The sequence below is a fragment of the Neofelis nebulosa genome, chromosome 5 (genome assembly GCF_028018385.1).
Source record: "Neofelis nebulosa isolate mNeoNeb1 chromosome 5, mNeoNeb1.pri, whole genome shotgun sequence".
Lineage (NCBI taxonomy): Eukaryota > Metazoa > Chordata > Mammalia > Carnivora > Felidae > Neofelis > Neofelis nebulosa.
Genome location: NC_080786.1, coordinates 21,980,840 through 21,999,458, shown reverse-complemented (window position 1 = coordinate 21,999,458; position 18,619 = coordinate 21,980,840). Strand labels below are relative to the sequence as shown.

The following is an 18,619-nucleotide window of genomic DNA, read 5'->3' as shown; positions in this document are numbered from 1 at the left end:
CAAAATGATACTTACTATATTTTACCGCCAAACCAAAAAAAAAAAAAAAAAAAGTGATTATACAGTACCCAGCCCATAGCTAGACAAATAAACCAATAGAAAGAAATTTCGGTGTGTGACAAAGAGAGTGGTATTCATCAGTGGGGAAAAGATAGATTAGTCAATGAATAGTGCTAAGGCAATGGGCTATTCTCATGGAAAATAAAATCAGATCCCCATTCCACAAAATGCTACACAGTTAAAGACCTAAGTGAAAAAGCAAAACAAATTTTAGAGAAAAATTTTAAGCAAAAAGGTGACAGAGGATATTAATATTTAAAATTCTTCAACATCAAAAAACATAAGGTAAAAATAAAGTAGAAAAAGAAAGCTATAGCCCATGTAAATAAAGACAAGGAATACTATCTAGAATATATAAAGAGCCCTATTCTATTAAGAAAAAGACACTCTAGTTGAAAAGTGGGCAAAATATACAATAATTCATAGAAGGAATGAGTGACCAATATTTGAATTCTCACAAGTAATTAACTCAATGAGATAATATCTCATAAGTAATTAAAACAAAGAAAAGCCATTTGACATTCATTGGCTTAGGTAATTTTATGTCCAATAATGCCAAGTGATACTGTGTGGGGAAACTAGAACTTACAAATTGCTCTTAGGAGAATGATAACACTCCTTGTGTCAGGAGAATTGGTACAACCACTTTAGAGAGCAGCTCCCCTTCTAGGTATCCACTCCATGGAAACTTATTCACATGTGTGCAAGAATGCAGAATATTCACCGCAGCACTAATTCGTAATAATGGAAATAGTGGAAGCAAATTATCTCTCAAAATAGTAAGTCTAGTTTATTTATATAACTGTACGATGAAAATAATCTACATCTGCCAACATGGATAAATCTCAAAAACATTGGTGAGTTAAGTAAAAGTCAGTTGCAAAAAGGTACGTACAATATAACATTCACGTAAAATGTTAACATACAAAACGATTCTTAACAGTCTAGGGATAAACAGTAAGAATACAGAAATATTAAAAGTATAAAAACACCAAATTGCAAATTGCCCAATAATGCAATCACTTTCTATAGCGATGGAAATGTTCTATATCTGCACTGACCCTACTATGGTAACGACTAACTAAGGAACTATCCTGAAAGTCCAAACATAATAATTTGCTGAGGTGTCACTGAACAGTATACACCTAGGCAGCTTGGTATTTAGAGCTAGTCACTTGCCTAGTCCCAGAACCTAAGCAACCATCAGTTCATTATCTCACATTTTACTTTCGCAGAAGATACATTTTGAGTAAAATTAAAAGTTTTAGGCAGTTTAAGAAATTGGGCTTATGTCCGGTTATTTTTATTTAAAAGAAAAAATAAACCAAATTTATTAGTGGTATGAGAAAAAAGCATCACATTTGAAGTATAGTTTTGAAGACATTTTCATGATCTAGGGTTCAAAGAATATTCCATGGCAATAGTTCAACCCTTTTGTGGACTATCTTACGGATTCTCTCTTGGAGAGATAGGAGGTGTAGTAGGATGAATTTAAACAGCATCCAAAAAACACTTCACTGTATTTGCTTCATACTTTTTTTTTTAGAACTGCGTCTGGGATCCTTTTTCTGTTTGAAAATAGGAGAATTCAAGAAACACAAATCTGTAAAAGGGTCTCCTCTTCTCAGTTTCCTAGAAGGATAAAAAGAACTCTTAGGAATAATTATAAGCATCCCAGCACCATCTTACCCTTCAATATAAAGTTATTGTGCATTTGCCAGTGTTAATATTCCCACTTCAGTTTTTAATCAAAATTTGATATTTCAAATAAGACTCACTCTTGAACAAAGCTCCAAACCTTACTCCCCTCACCCCCGACATTTGTCATTAAAAGTGGTTTCCCACAAATACTTACGAAATGAGTGTGGGTTCCTTATAGTTCATACTGACTGTGCACCTACGCTTTGGCAGAGACACTGCTGGGCTTTCTTTATTCTTTTTTGGAGAAAGAGAAAGTTTTCTGACTTTCAATACAGGATACAAGGGAGCATTGGTGATATCCTTCAGGCTAAAATGAGGTGAGCGGTGAGTTTTAGGTAGTGCACCTACGAAGACAACTTTTACTGAATATGGTTCCAAATTAAAAAAAAAAAAAACAAAGCAGGAACTAAAATCATATGCAATTACAGATCCTAAACATATACAAATCCAGCATTGTATTATATAGATTTTTTTAACCCATTCATCATTTTTCCATCCCAGATAACACTGAAATATCAATTACTATAGATGTGAAGAGCTAATACAACAGGTTACTAAGACTTAAAATTCTTTTTTTTTTTCCTAAGACTTAAATTCCTTAAAAAAATTAAAATTCTTCTAGGATAGCTTGGGCATAATGAATTACCTTAAATCACAGAATTTCATTTTAGTTCCATCTTGCTTTGTAGAATCATCAAGGCCTCCATCTTTTTCATAACCATAATTTATCAAGTGGCTTCCTATAGTCTTAAAAAAGCTACATAAACTCACTTTATTAAATAAATGAGAATTCTACATCATAGTCTCTGTGTAAACCAGCAGGAAGGGGATTTCCTCTGGTAAAGCTAGTATGTTAAAAAGTTACCAATGTTTTTCCTATCATAAACATTCAAGTTATTCTACTTTGGAGCTAGATCTATATTGGGTGTCAGGTACCCAGCACACAACACTGCAAGACAATTCTTCAAACGGCTCTAAAAAGCAAGTTGTTTTTCCAATACAAACGAAATTATAACTGTAAAATGACTATTTTTAGCAACCATGCTCTCCAGAGTTGTCTAGGTTTCAAATACTGTCTTTTTTGTCTCCACTTACACATATTGCACTATACTAATTATTCCAACTTTTAGTTTGGAAAATATGGTTAAGCAACATCTACTCACTTGCTATATTCTGGAATATTGCTTCTCAAAATTAATGTATCTACAAATCCCCCAGGGAACTTGTGAAAAAGATGCAGATTCTGATTCAAGGGTATGGCCTGAGATTCTGAATTTTTAAGAAGTTTCAAGGTAATGGTGATGCTGATGATCTGGGGATAAAATTCTGAGTAATACTATCTTAGAGTGTAATTTTTTTCTTTTAATAACTTACTATGTAAAATTTCAAGTATACACAAATATGGAGACAACAATATAATGAACCCCCAGTTACCCAGCTTCAGTAATTATCAACATTTTGCCAATCTTGATTTACATTAACATTATTATAGCATATTAAAAAAAAACAAAACATGGTTGCATACTACCACTGCCTAACTTTGGGAAGTCATTTAAATTTTTTAGGCTTTCAGTTTTCTTATAAACAATATAAGGATGTTGATACCTACACTTTATTTATTATTTTGTTTTACACCTGCACTTATAAAGTTATCCTGAGGATCAGATGTTTTGGGAATGCTACAACCTGACCACATATATTAGTTTTACCACAATAACAATTTCCCAGATGAGAATCTTTGTGGGCAGATGCAGGCTGTTACCATCAACTTTTGAACCATGCTACTTTTGATCTATAAAAGCAAGATTTTCTAAGCCACAGTTTTTAGATGTCTTACAAATGTCTTACAAAAAAATACTAAGCCCAATAACTGAGGGAAAAGTTTGGCTTAGTGTTTGGCCACCTTTCACTAACTAGAACGAATCAATTTAAAATCGCGGTTCCTGCCAAACTGAATATGAAGCAAAGCCATTAAAATGATAGGTCACCGGATTCAAATTTGATTTCATTTTCAAAGACCTGTGTCAGGTGAGTGTATAAAAGATATTTTAATTCAACCTAACTCCACCAAAAAGTTTTTCTTACTTTGGAAGTCTTCATTTACTGAAGTTAAAAATACTTTCTCCATAACAAGTAGTATTGTTCTTAAAGAAGATGTAAATTAGCTTAAAGTAGGTCATAGCCATACAATTGTGATTTCCACCCCCAACCCGCCATTGTTTAATCAGACTGTAACTACCCCCAAAGAGACAGATGGCAAGTCTCTAACCTCCCCCAGAGAAACAGATGGTAAGTATAGCCTATAAGCATCAGGAGTGATCATTTATTATAAACATTAAAAATGCAGGCGAACAAGTAGATCACTTACTGATAGGAGTTTTTATAAGCTTAGTGCCCTCTATCTCTTTTTCAGCCCTGTGTTTTAGCGCTCTTTTAGGTCTCGGCCTGCTGACTGGGCTCCCAGCTGGTTCACTGGAGAGACCTTGACTGTACTTGCAAGTGGGCAAATAGAGGTCATCAGAGTCATCTCCTGAACCACTTGATTCACAGACGCTCAATTCAGGTTCACTGGTGTTTTCTCCTCTGTTAGAATCATTGTTAATTTTTTGTCGGAAAGGAGTGAGATGAATTCCCTCTTCCAAATTAAAATTGTAGGCATCACTGGAAGTGACAGATTCATCCAACTTTTCTTTGGAGACAGTTTTTTTATTTTCACTTTTGCTCGCTTTATACTTTGATACAAATTTTGATTTTTTCCTTCTGTTACCTTTTCTTTTCTCTTCTCCTTTTCTTCCTTGTGCACCTCTGCACTTATTTTTAGTATGTTCAGGTTTATACTCTAAGATGTCTTCTTTTGTTTTAGTGGATCTTTCTGGGTCAATCAGCTTTGGTGATAAGTTAATTTGATCATTATTCCATTGACAAACATTTTGTTCCACGTTTTCAGGTAAGTGCATATTTACTACTGGGTCTACACATCTAATTCTTTCCAATTCAAAGGACTGCTCTGAGAAATGACTGATTTCAAAATCATCCAAGGTATTGAACTGACATAGATTATTAAAATGTTTCTTTAAACTGCGACGGACAGATACAGTTCTAGGTAAGACATTATCAGTAGATTTATCGTCATCTGAATTCAAATCAAATCCCAGTCTGTCTTGAGAAATAGGTATTTGCTCTGAGAATTTAAAAGATAAATGAGAAAAAAATAGTTTAACTTTATGGAAATTTTAAATTCAGTAATCTTAGAACTCAAAATTAAAAATGAAATAAATGAAAGGTCAGTTTGTAGTTGCGCATTTGCTATAAGCAAATAAAAATCTGGGGAACTTAGTACTACCATCTAATTTATTTGGCAATGATCAATCGATGGGTTCTATCTGACTTGTGAAAGAATCTTACATAACGTCCAAACATGTTCTAACTGGGGGTTTTCTGTGTCCCTAGTTTAAAGGTTTAAAGAAAAAGTAGTTGGCTATATGTATCTATGTGTATAGGATTCAGTGGGAGAGAACCTCATATTCTAAAGTAAAGTAAAGTAAGACCAGTACACTGAGAAAGTGGGAGCTAAGATGTTCTTTGAAATCCCAGTAAAACTGCGATAATTACAAAGCCTTTCAGGTAAGAAATATAGTAAGCATTTTTAGGGAAAGGTTCTGCTTATTCAAATGCCATCCCTTCTTCAAAGCATTGAGAACAGGGACACGCCAATTTAGAAATGGAAAGAATGGCATAGCTTTGGAGGTCGGCTTTCAGTTAAATGCTAGCTCTTACCTTTTGGGCTACTTTTTGTGTGATACTTTACTTCTTTGAGTATATATAAAATGGGACCAACTGTACCTATATTCGAAGGTTGTTGTGAGGGTTAAGTGAGATAATGTAAAATGGCTAACACAGCTTGGCAAATAGTAGGGCTCAGTAAACTGCAGCCAGTTATAGCTGATAGCTGATAACAAAATAAATAGATATATTTTTAAACTGTTATATTCTGTGTAAAATAAACAGATTTGCTTTGAGCAGAAGAATGCCAGATGAGCATACTTAAAAAGTTAAAAAAAAAAAATTAGAGAAATTTAATTATGTTACTTGTTCTCAAAGATCTCATCTTGCCCTTAATATTTTTACATTTTCACTTGAATTACCTTCTATTTGGAATGATTCTCCTTGTCCTGGAAGGTGAGCTTCCTGAAGAGGAACTTGTCTAGCCAAAGAAAAACAGAAATTTATTTAAGAATTATGTAACAAAAAGAAATTTAAGATTTTCTTAAGTTTTTCTCTTAGTATCATTTCATAATCCTATTCTAAATCTGCTAAGTATCAAAGAAAACAAAAAACCTTTCTGCTGATTATATGGAGCCTCGTTTGTTATAAGTGACATTCAACTCCACTGGAGGAACTACCTTATCTATTTGGACACTTACTCCTGATGACATGCCATAACTCGTAATTCCATTTACCTGGAGAAACAGCCAATCAAAACTGACTTATATATTACAGAAATGCAATTTGATTACTCAACTCTTTAGCAGCCTATTTCATCATTAGCTGACCTGTGATTTTTTTTTTTTTTTTTTTTTTTGTAGCATAGGTTTTTATGGTGCCTAACTACTGACCCCTCTGAAGTTAATACTATTTATTTTCTTTAAAAATCTTGTCCCCCTTGTAGCTCATGAAACAATTTTCTTTATGCTTTAATACTATTACTGGCTGTTTCATTCTAATTATAATTTTATTCTTTATTTCCTATAGAGAATTTTCCCTCTAGACATCAAATTTTAAATACAGGTTTAGGTAATAGAGTTATGGTAACTAATTAATAACAATTTCAGGAATCTTATAAAAATTCAATTACCCCATTTTACTTTTTGACCATTACATAAATATTTTGTCAGGTGTTACAGTTCAACAGCTTTTAAACTATTCGTGATTAAAAATATGGGGGCAGAAACTGTCTTTGTGATTACTTTTGTGAAGAGAAGGGCGTAGACTTGAAAGGGATATGAGGAGATGGTTTATAGCAGTTCTTAATTGGGGATAATCATATCCCCTCAGCAGATACATGGCACTGTCTGGAGACATTTTTGGTTGTCTTAATTGGGGGAAGGAAGTGGCATTGGCATTTAGTGGTAGAGGCCAAGGATGCTGCTAAATATCCCAAAATACTTAGGATAGCCCTCCACAACAAAGAATGATCTGGCCTAAAATGTCAATAATGCTGAAACTGAGAAAGCCCAGCTAGAGGGACAGCAGTGCTCTATATCATAATTGAGATTTTGGTTCCACAGGTGTATACATTAGTCAAACTCATTGAACTGTATAATTAAGATCTGCACACTTCACTGTATGTAATTATATCTCAATAATTCATAAACAAAGTGTACTTGATCCAAGACAAGGGGAAGAGGGTATATGGGGTCTGACTGTATTTAGGAATGAATTGGATTAGCAAGACAGGGTGATAGCTGTGCTAAATGTGATGTTTTATTATATTTCATTTCTAAACCAGACTATTTGTAGCACTGGCAAAATACCGTCATTTGAATAAACAATCCTTCTTAGAATAAAAACATGATATCACAAAAATATAACTGAAGGAATTCAATTATATTTAAATAGCTAGCTTAATCCTAACATCAAAAAGGTAAATATAGGGGCGCCTGGGTGGCGCAGTCGGTTAAGCGTCCGACTTCAGCCAGGTCACGATCTCGCGGTCCGTGAGTTCGAGCCCCGCATCAGGCTCTGGGCTGATGGCTCAGAGCCTGGAGCCTGTTTCCGATTCTGTGTCTCCCTCTCTCTCTGCCCCTCCCCCGTTCATGCTCTGTCTCTCTCTGTCCCAAAAATAAATAAAAAAGTTGAAAAAAAAATTAAAAAAAAAAGGTAAATATAAGAAAGTTTTGGCTTAGCTACATGTAACAGAATATCAACATATCAAATTTTTTAAAATGCATTTTTAGTAGAGAGACATCAGACTCCAAACACAAGAATCAATACGATGCAAATTTTCTTTCATAAATGTGTCAGAGAATTAAATCTTTTTTGACATTAGTAATCATAATAATGAATTTGATACCAACAGTAAATCCTTCACAAATAAATCCCTGGAGTTGTCACTACTGGTGGCCATTCCAGAGGGGCATACTTCCTGGTTCTGTTAATAGATGAAAACAAAGAAAACACTGGTACAACTGAAATATTCATAACAAAACATTCATTTATTCAACAATAAAAATGTACCAACAGTCTACTATGGTGCCAGGCCCTGTTCTAGGAACCAAGTCTCTAGCAGCTAAAAAATATATTTAAGTCCAACTCTCTTAAAGCTTACATTCTAGTGTAGGGAGAGAAAAATTTTAAATGAAAGGAAAGAGATACATAAATAATTTCAGATAAAGTGCTATGAAGGAAATACTCAGAGTTGAAGTGACAGAGAGTGATTGAGGTTGGAGGTTCCCTTAGACCTTCATCTGAAATCTAAAGAATGCAAAGGAGCCAGCCACTGAAAAGAGGAGGGAAAGAAAAAGTGGTGGAAACAACAAATACAAAAGTCATGATGTAGGAAAAGCTTTGCTGTGTTTAGAAAAGAAAGGCCACTGTGGCTGAACATATATGAATTCTCTCATAGTGAGAACAGGAGGGGATGTGTACTCAGAGACCAGGTAACACGGCGCCTTGGGAGTCAGGAGTTTGGATTTTAGTCCAAGTGTGATACGAAGTTACTTAATCGTTAAGCAGGGAAGTGAAATGATTTAAGTTTTAAAGAGATCAGTCTGACCACTATGTGGAACATGGATTGAAAGGGGCCAAGAGAAGAAGGAGTTAGGAAGTCATTGTAGTAAATCTAGCAAGACGTGTATCAGCTAGGACTCGAGTCCCATAGCTACAGAGGTGAAGCCCAGCAGACGGTGTTGAGAGAACAAAGATGCTGAGATTGGATCGGCGTGGAAGTGGGGACAGTGAGGGAGAGGGAAGCCTCTTTGGTTTGGACTTGAGCAAATGGTAGGTTGTTTTCTGAGATGAGTAAGACGGACAGACAAAGGCAGAAGTACACAATATCTTTGGGAGAGGGAAAATAGAGTCGTACTTTGTACAAAATGTTTGAGATCCTTGGGGCGCCTGGGTGACTCAGTCGGTTAAGCATCCGACTTCACCTAAGGTCATGATCTTGCAGTTCATGAGTTTGAGCCCCGCGTTGGGCTCTGTGCTGACAGCTCAGAGCCTGGAGCTTGTTTCAGGTTCTGTGTCTCCCACTCTCTCTGCCCCTTTCCTGCTCATGCTCTGTCTCTCAAAACTAAATAAACGTTAAAAAAAATGTTTAAGATCCTTTATAAATATTTCAGTGGATAAATCAAGTAGTAGTCGTGTGTGTGTGTGTGTGTGTGTGTGTGTGTGTGTGTGTGTGTGTGTGTTGAGCTATAAATTTGGAAGTCCCCAGCAGAGAGTATTTAAAGCATGGGAAGGGGGTAAGATAAGATGGATCTAGGACAATTGACATTTGAAACTAAAGAAGTGAGCAAACGAGACAGACATGTAACAGTCAGAAAGGCAGGACAACTACAAGAGTATGGTAGTAGGAGAGCTAGGAGATTATAAAGTATGTTACTACATAAAGGTCAAGAAGAAAGAGAGGTGGCCACTAAATTTGGCAATATGGGAGTTGTGGGGACCTTGGCACAGTGACCATAGAATGATGGGGATAAAAGCCAGATAAGAGGGAGTTCAAATGTAAATAGAAGCTGAGGAGGTGAGAACGGTAAGTGCACTGTTTGTCTCTACTAAAGTTCTGCTGTGAAGGGAAGCAGAGAAATGAGGAGGTAGAGGGATATGAAATCAGGAGAGGTTTCATTTATTTTCTTTTCCTCTTAAGGCAAAAGATGCTAAAGCATATCCGTATGACAGCTAGAATGAGTCAGTCAAGAGGCAGATCCGTGTTGAAAGAGTGCAAACTTTCAGGACCAAAGTGCTTGAGGGCAAGAGAAAAGGGGAATGTGATGCACAGGGAAAGGGAAAGTGGGAGACACTTCTCCCACTGTGACAGGAGGGAAGACAGAGAACACACTGCAGATACGGGCAGATTTGTAGATTTGTATTAGGAAGGTAAGAGTTCTGGACTGATTCCTTCGAAGTCACTCTAATTCAGTTCAGTTGTTTCTTGAAATTTGATGCACATATAATATGCTGATGTTATGATAGATTAAAACTGTTCAAGAGAAACAAAAAAACTAGAAATTTAATCCTGTTAAAAGTTTTAAATTTATTTTCAGTATAGCTCATGTTCTAAATTTAAGTAGTGGTATTACTGAAGGTAAATAAAGGAGAATATTTAACTACAGAATAATATAATTTAGTAACAAGTTACTAAAAAGATCTATTATAAAATTTAGGAAACAAAAGGCTATTAGAAATTACTTTATGATTAATCCTTATAAACCAAGTTAACTATTGGTAGGCAAAAAAAAAAACCCATTCTTCTTATTAAAGCATTTTAAGTTTCTCCATTACTGATAGATTGACTTGATAAACCTGTAAGCACAAGTATAGAATGATGGTTGAGGGGTGACACATGTAGCAAATGTATGGCAGAAAAGAAACTGATGTTTTAAATGCTAAGAACACTTTTGCCCAGCAACTAATGTTTTTGTTTTTTTTAAGTTTATTTATTTATTTTCAGAGTAAGACAGAGAAGGAGAGAGGGAGAGGGAGGGAGGCAGGGAGGGGTGGGGGGAGGGCGAGAGAGAGAGAGAAAGAGAGAGAGAGAGAGAGAGAGAATCCCATGCTGGCTACCCACTGTCAGCACAGAGCCCGACATGGGGCTCGATCCCACAAACTGAGAGATCATGACCTGAGCTGAAACCAAGAGTCAGATGCTTGACTGACTGAGCCACTCAGGCGCCCCAGCTAATAATATGTTTTAATAAATACTCAGAAAGCATTGATAAATGTCAAAAGGCCTGCAATAACAGATTTTTTCCCCCATTGTTTTTGTGATTGTCTCATTGGGTATTCATTTCTCACTATTTTATATATGATTTCACCAAAAACTTTGGAAAGGGAAAAGGAACATTCAAATGTCTTTGGAGGGATTTTTTTTTTTTTTTCTTACTAGTTGACTGAACAGGGAAAAGAAAAAAAATTAGGAAAGATTATATTCTGAAGGGGAAAAAATCCCCAAAAAACAAAAAGTTTTAAATAATCTAACCCTCACATAAAGGAAAATTATATTAAATCTTTTATAGCCAATTCTCTGCTGTACCGTATATGTATATATTGCATATATGTATGTGTATGTACATTCTGTATATCATACACAGAAAAAATATGGAATCACTTTCATCACTGACTCTTGCTGTCAGTGGACAGGTGACTTTAATTCCCTTCCCGAGTCTTTACCCTTCCCCTAATCGCTATGGTCTGGCTTTCTTCTCTGGTTTCCTGGCCTAAGTGCCAACACAACTGTCTTCACTGGCACAGCAAACAGATGGCCGCCCAGGAAAAAAGTAAACTTGTTTCTGTCAACACCTGACATGCACCACTGCTTTCTCTCTCTCTGCCCCAAGTAGTTTTCCTGGGAAGAGGAAAGGAGAACCTGGCTTATCATTTCTCTCTTCTTGGGATCAATGTGCAGTGGGACACAAAGAATATCAAGCTTTCTCCACATCTGTTATATTTTGGCTGACCCTTCCATGCAACCTTGAATACAACAGAATAAGAGTAAAATATAAACAGCAAAATGTTTAGGATAGTTCTTGTTTGGGAATTAATGTATACCTTTCCTTATTTAACCAACTAGTAGGTAAAAAGGACTCTCCAAAAAACACTTAAATGCCCCCTCTCCCAAATTAAGGCAGTTCTTATAAGACCTCACTAGGTATAACACAGCTACATAGAAAAGCTAAGATTTATAGCACTGATTAAAACTTTTGGACTAGTCCGCTTCAACTATCACTTTTAGACCTTTAGCTGAGTTGTCCTATATTTGACTCACTTAGCTGAACGGTTGAAAGGACCAGCAGTGCAAAAGGCTAAACTATTTCTTCTGTACCTTGTCTTGCTACCTGCTTTCAGAACCAAGTTATACAAGCACAAGCCTCAATCATGTATGTTTTGATCAATTCACTAATAACAGAGCTATCGGTCAGTAATGAATTTATATAACATAATTGATCTAAATTACCAATTCACTGATTTCACATTTTTTCCTAAGAAATTCAACGTTTGTAATGAAAATACCTGAGTAGTTTCTCCGGTTTGTTGTGAAGTCAGTTTTTCTTTCAATGCATGTAGCTGACATGTGAGGTAGTAACATTCTTTTCTCAGTTGTAAGATGATATCTTGGGCTTCTCTCACTTTGGATTTTTCATTTTCCAAAGCTAAAGCTAACATTCTGTTGTTGTCTTGGTAGTTTTTTAACAGTGTAGAAGTGTTGGCTGAAAGAGGATAAATTTTTTTTATTATGTATTAAATATAAGCTTAAAAAGCGAAGCAAAAGGACAACATGAAAATCTCTTACTGATTATTTGGCATGGCGCAGGTATAAAAGACTTTCGTTTGCCGATCTCTGCCAAATTTTTACTCCTTTTCTCTTTCATTCGTTTCTTTATGTCTTCAAGACTATCTTGAAAGGACTTTTTAAGGCACCTTTCCTTGGCCATCTTCTGCCTAGGAATTTAAAACAGTAAAAAGTATTTAATTTTTCTAAGAGATAATATCAAATATAAAACAAGATGGAAAACACAGGTTGTTCATAAAGAATGGATTAAATAGACTTAGTAACTGTCGAATCAGCTTAAAGAAGCTGGCTAACCTGGTAATAACTTAGATTTTGCAGCTTTTAAACCTCATTAACATTTTGGTATAATGTTATCCTCCTCAGTACTTTACAGGGAAAATTAATAAATATGCATTTCAACCCAAAGACTCTGTAATATGCCACTTATTTATTCCTTAACAAATACCCACTGGGGGCTTGCTATATACCAGGCATTATGGGAAATACTTAATGTTATATTTTGATGTTATTATTATTTATGTTTCCTACAGACAATGTTTATGACCCACATTTAGTGTTTACTAGACTTACAGCATTAGTTCAGAGGTAATCTTGTATGTGGGCTTTGTTTTCCAGTTCTTCTCTACATTATTAATTTATCACATTAGGTCATTGGATAGAATTAATCAAGAAACAGTTATTCTTCCACACTCTTTTAACCCAATACTTAAGATTTGCACACACTCCCAAGACAGTCAAGGTAATCCTCAGAGGTTGAAACTATGTAGCACTATATACAATCTTAATAGGTTATTATAACAATTATAGAACTAGAAAGAGCAGGAACTGAGGCAGAGCAACATGCCAGTTTTCTCAAAGTTATTTTTAAAACTCAGGTCTGTTACCTCTTAGTAAATCATGAGAACAGCAAACAAGACATTAAATAACAGTTGTTCTACATACAGTTGAAAGTAGTAAAACGAGCAGTGACAGTGAAATATGCTACTGAATATATTAACACATAAATATATTTAAATCCTTCAACGCTGCAAATCAGATTTGCTTAAATATTCTACTAAGCGTATCGAACTACTTTGCATGAACATCTTTTACCCTAGATTGCACCTTTGCAGATCACAAAATTGCAAGAAATAATTCCTGTTTCCTACAACCATACTTACAATTTTCACTACAAAAGATACCTTCATCTGCTCTAAGCTAGTCAAATAATTTTGCTGAACCTTACGTTTTCTTGAGTATTTTCTCCAGCCCATATTTATTTTCCTCTATGCACTGTCTGGGGGTGTTCAATGTAGAACTCATTTGTTATTTTCTCTTTGACAATGTAGATACAACACATACTGGGATGTTTCCAGTAGAGCTAACACAACTCTTTTTTTTTTAAAGCACTAACGTTAAGTGGGTTGTAGAAAAACAGCGTATCACAATGGGAGTTTCCAAAGTTCGAACAGGAGATGTTTGACAAGTCACCCAGATTAAGCAACTGATCAAGTTAGTTTAACAACGTACCTAAAATATTTTCGTTATTACCTTTAATTAACTTAAAATCACGAAAGAAAACTGCCGTATAGGAAGTTTCCTATCTAGGCCGAAGTATAGGGGGGTGTGGTGGAGAGAACGAATGCAAACAGGTCACAGGGCGGGATGGGTTAGTCTCTAGAGCATTCGGGTAAGGGGTCTGGATTCAGAAGAACCTGGAATATCTATCTGATCTCCGTCATAATGCTTCCATCATTCCTGCTGCTGAGGCAGCCAGATACGACACCGACCAGTGCTAGCTTCTCCAGGCAAACCGAAGAAGCAAAACAGGACGTCAAGGGTATAGGGCTGCACAAAGAACAGCTGCCAGTTTGTGTGCCCTCACGTCAAGCCGGGCTTTTTTTTTTTTTTTTCAACGGTTTTATTTTATTTTATTTTTGGGACAGAGAGACATAGCATGAACGGGGGAGGGGCAGAGAGAGAGGGAGACACAGAATCGGAAACAGGCTCCAGGCTCTGAGCCATCAGCCCAGAGCCTGACGCGGGGCTCGAACTCACGGACCGCGAGATCGTGACCTGGCTGAAGTCGGACGCTTAACCGACTGCGCCACCCAGGCGCCCCAAGCCGGGCTTTAACTACTAATGCTTTTACAGATCACGGAATCTACAAAATTCTGCAAGGCAGGGGGTTCGCGTCCCCATTTACTTAACAAGAGGAAAATGGAGCCTCAGGAAGCGCAAGTCGAGTGGACGAACAGAGAAAGTGTCGGGGTCAAACCGACTCCACAGCCCGAGCTTTTGGCCACCGAACTTAGAACGACAGAGAGACCCCTGAGGGCAGACGAACAGGGACCACGACACCCCAGTTCCACACCTGGAAAACCCGCGGCTTTCTCTTTCACGGAGGGGCTCGGGGAAAGTCGGGGGCGGGGGGTGTTGCCGGAAGAGGGCCGGGAGATCTTCCTCCCACAGGTACGTCCAGAACAGTACCTTGGCCACCACTTCTGCCGCAGCTGTCGCCCTCCTTCTTACATTCCAAGGTTTCGCGAAGCTGTCTGGCCGGCGTAGCCTGTGCTTCGGCCCCTCCAGGTCTAGGCCCCGTCCCCAGTCGCCCGCCGGCTAACGCCACCACATTCGAAATTCGCCGCCGCGCTCACCCATTGGCTGACTGGCAGGAGGTCACGTGAGGCGACTGCGCTGCCAGGAGTCCCGCCTCACCGGGCTGCGTCACGTGACTCACACCGAGCATCCACATCCGGGTATCTACCGTGCCCCCTCCCGAGGGGGCGGAGTCATTAGGGAGCGCCTTGACCTGTCGGTACATTTCTGCCCAGAGTCTTTGGCTTTTCGGGTTGGATCGGCTGCGATATCTCTAAGGGTGGGTATTTTAGGGCGTTCAAAAGCTTCCTGTTTCTTTAGTCTTACAGTTTCCCGTCTTTGGGATTGCACTCGAGGGCTCCCTCTTGTGAGAAGAATTTCCTTGATTGTCTGCCCGCCGAAGCGGTCGGCCGGCTGCACAGAGGCATCTTGTAGGGAACATTAAAACCAAAATAGGAAACAATTTTGGATGAACAGGATTAGGGAAGTTGCAGATATCTGAAATATTCAGCCCCGGGTTCTTTGTCTAGCTACCTCTGGCGCTTTAACCCTCGGGAAATGGCACTAGCACACGCAAAGCTACTGATCCAGAAGTCTGGGAAATTTTCTTTATTGATATTTTATTCTCCCTTAGCCTTTCCACGTCCCGTCAATCACTGAATCCTGTCAATTCTACCTTTTAGGTATTTTTCACGTCCAAACCCCACTATTTTCCATACCCCAATCCAGCCAAATACCTAATCTTAACTGTGAACTGTACCAGTACCTACTCTGATCGCGGACTCCACTCCCTTATGTTATTCATAGAATGATGGTTTGACAAAGCAAATATGATTGAATATGAAACTCTTAAACAGCTCCTCACTGCATTTAAGATAGAGTTCAAACTCCTAAAGGTATTTGGTCATTGAAGAACCCCATGGTTCTATGTTCCACCTCTTCTGAATTTTCTTTCATTTCCTTGTAATTCATCTTGCTGCTTTTGCCCATGCTGTTTTGTTGGTCAAGAACAGTCTTTCTTCTCTCTGAGACCAGTTAGTCTTACTCATGCTGCAGGTCATTGTAGAGGTGAATTCTTCCAGAAAGCCTTATCTGTTCCCAAAGCCCCCTTAATAGTCCAATTTGTACATCCTTAGTGCTATGCATGCACTTTTCCTTTGGTACCCCTTGTGGCATTGACTTGTCATTCATTGCCTATTTATTCAACTTGCATAAGGGTAGAACTATACATGCCTGCTTATAGTTGAATATTCAGCCTCTAATTAGCAATTTGCAGTTAGTAAATATTCATTGGGACAATAAAAGAATAAGTAAATGAAACCTAAGCAATTGTTTTCAATTTAGATATTCAACTCATCATAAAGAATTTTTTTTTTTTTTAAGATAACATTTACCTCCTTCCCTTGTCTAATCCTCACCTCACGCCTTTCTGGCTTGAGTGGAAGAGATGAGAATATCTGTCTTTAGCCAACAACTTGGTCTCCAGGTGTTATGAGCCACATCACCTCCACTAGTGCTTAGTTTTCTACTCTGGGCAGTGTGGCTTACAGGTGCAGAAGCATCAAGAAGAAAGGTCAACCCAGACATGTTTTGCCGGCTTTGGCGGTAGGTGGCTGCACTGCAATTTGGGGCCAGGGGCCTGCCTCTTGTGCCAACGTCCACGGTGCCATGAATCACTCTGCTCTGCGGGTGTGGGTTGGCGGCGTCAGTCTTGGCAGTTGGCTCCGGCAGTGGCTACGACCCTGGCAGCTGGGGCGAGGACCTGGCCACATCAGCACTGGTACAGACGCAGAGCTGGTGCTACTCCGCACGCACACTGCCACAGGTCTGCCCTAGTGGTCCCGTGTTGTCCTAACCACCGAGGTCCTGCTGGGCGTGGTCTACACCCCCCCTCCCCCGCCCCTACTACCGCACGCTTACTGGCACTACGTCCTGGCCAAGGTGGAAAATTTGCAGCCAGAAATAAAAAGCATTGCAAGGCATCTTAACCAAGAAGGTGCAGTTAGTGCAGATCAGTTGAGGTGGTCCAAAAGAGTTGCCAGGCCAACTTACCTAAAGAATACGGGGAGGCTTGTTTCAGAGCTGTATGTTCGGGATAACTGCCACCCTCTCAAAGCCACTGTGTTGGTCTGGATTCGGTTTCCAATGTGGATCTTCATGTCGTTGCTCTTTGGAATTTTAGCACAGGGGCAACACATTCAGATGTAGGTTTTTCTATTCAGGAACAGTTACCTACTAGTGGGGTCCTGTGGTTTCCTGACCTCACTGCACTGGATTCCTCTTGGATTCTGCTTATCTCTGTTAGTGTCATCAGTTTATTAATAATGGAGATTTTTGCTCTGCAAAAAATTGGAATGACTCATTTTCAGATGTATATTACGTGCTTTGTTCGTGTGGTATCAGTGTTGATGATTCCGATTGCTGCAACAGTACCTTCATCAATTGTCCTCTACTGCTTATGTTCCGGATTCATGGGCCTTCCACAGAATTTGTTGTTGCATCCTCCTAGGTTTTTGCCAACTTTGCCAAATACCGTTGACCAAGTCAGATTCAGACACGCCTTGTAAGGACCTCTTTGCCGCCTTTTATGCTAAGTTTATTTCAAGAGAATGACATGCTTTCTAGGAATTTTGGAACAATTCCAAGTGCCACTATCTAATATATTTAGGTTTAGAAATTCAGATGTGATTTAATTTGTCTTTATTTAAAATCATGAATTGTGGGGGCGCCTGGGTGGCTCAGTCGGTTAAGCGTCTTACTTCGGCTCCGGTCACGATCTCGCGGTCCCTGAGTTCGAGCCCTGCGTTGGGCTCTGTGCTGACCGCTCAGAGCCTGGAGCCTCTTTCAGATTCTGTGTCTCCCTCTCTCTCTGACCCTCCCCGTTCATGCTCTGTCTCTCTCTGTCTCAAAAATAAATAAACGTTAAAAAACAAAAAAATAAAAATAAAAAAAATAAAAATCATGAATTGTGTGAAGTACTGTGGGTTAAATTATAATCCAAATATATTTGACAAATCTTTTAAGTGCTAGAAATGTATGTTTAATTGCATCCTAAAAATACAAAAGTGAATCAAAGTGTCTAGTTCTGTTTATAAAATTATAATTTCCTAGAGGTGCCAGAACTTTGGAAAACAGGGTTAGATGCTGAATGATGCCAGATTATACTGACCAATCTCATACTTTGAAGTTTTATCAAGTAAGAGAATCCAGTGAGGTGATTCTTAAAATTTTTGAGGTGTGGAGGATCATAGACCCATTTGTACATCTATTAAAGCTCTAGTTTTCTTTTCAGAAAAATCCTAGGACTCACAACATGGGGGCCTTTTCTGATGACTCCCTTCATCCACCCTATGGCTTTCTGGTAATTCCTGGTTGAGAATTGTTATTCTAATAGAACACATATTCTAATGGATTATGAGTTAATATGTGACTTGAGATAAGAATGGACTAGGGGCGCCTGGGTGGCTCAGTCGCAAGCGTCCGACTTCGGCTCAGGTCACGATCTCGTGGTCTGTGAGTTTGAGCCCCGCGTCGGGCTCTGGGCTGATGGCTCGGAGCGTGGAGCCTGCTGCCCATTCTGTGTCTCCCTCTCTCTCTGCCCCGCTCCCGTTCATGCTCTGTCTCTCTCTGTCTCAAAAATAAATAAACGTTAAAAAAAAAAATTAAAAAAAAGAATGGACTGGAGATACATGCAGTAGAGTAGTCCATGGAAGAAAGTACCTAATATGGTAGGGGATGTTGCCTTTCAACCCTCCTCTGAAAGAATACAAA

General features: G+C 38.4%; 1 protein-coding gene and 1 pseudogene across 2 annotated transcripts; one reads left to right on the top strand and one right to left on the bottom strand.

The window, feature by feature from the left end:
* Positions 1 to 824: 824 nt before the first annotated feature.
* SGO1 (shugoshin 1) lies at positions 825 to 14,999 on the bottom strand. 2 transcript variants are annotated; one of them, XM_058729767.1, is made up of 8 exons: positions 14,625 to 14,999; positions 12,272 to 12,420; positions 11,992 to 12,188; positions 7,839 to 7,912; positions 5,907 to 5,965; positions 4,130 to 4,942; positions 1,916 to 2,105; positions 825 to 1,692 (listed from the first exon to the last, which is right to left on the bottom strand). In XM_058729767.1, exons 2-8 carry the CDS (start codon positions 12,411 to 12,413, stop codon positions 1,575 to 1,577), a joined length of 1,593 nt encoding a protein of 530 aa, XP_058585750.1. In that variant the 5' UTR covers positions 12,414 to 12,420; positions 14,625 to 14,999; the 3' UTR covers positions 825 to 1,574. The 2 variants fall into 2 exon arrangements, with proteins under 2 accessions (XP_058585750.1, XP_058585749.1); XM_058729766.1 differs by having other exon boundaries at positions 14,741 to 14,998.
* Positions 15,000 to 16,532: 1,533 nt separating this feature from the next.
* Positions 16,533 to 18,260, top strand: LOC131513087 (cytochrome c oxidase assembly protein COX18, mitochondrial-like; annotated as a pseudogene).
* The last annotated feature ends 359 nt before the right edge of the window (positions 18,261 to 18,619 follow it).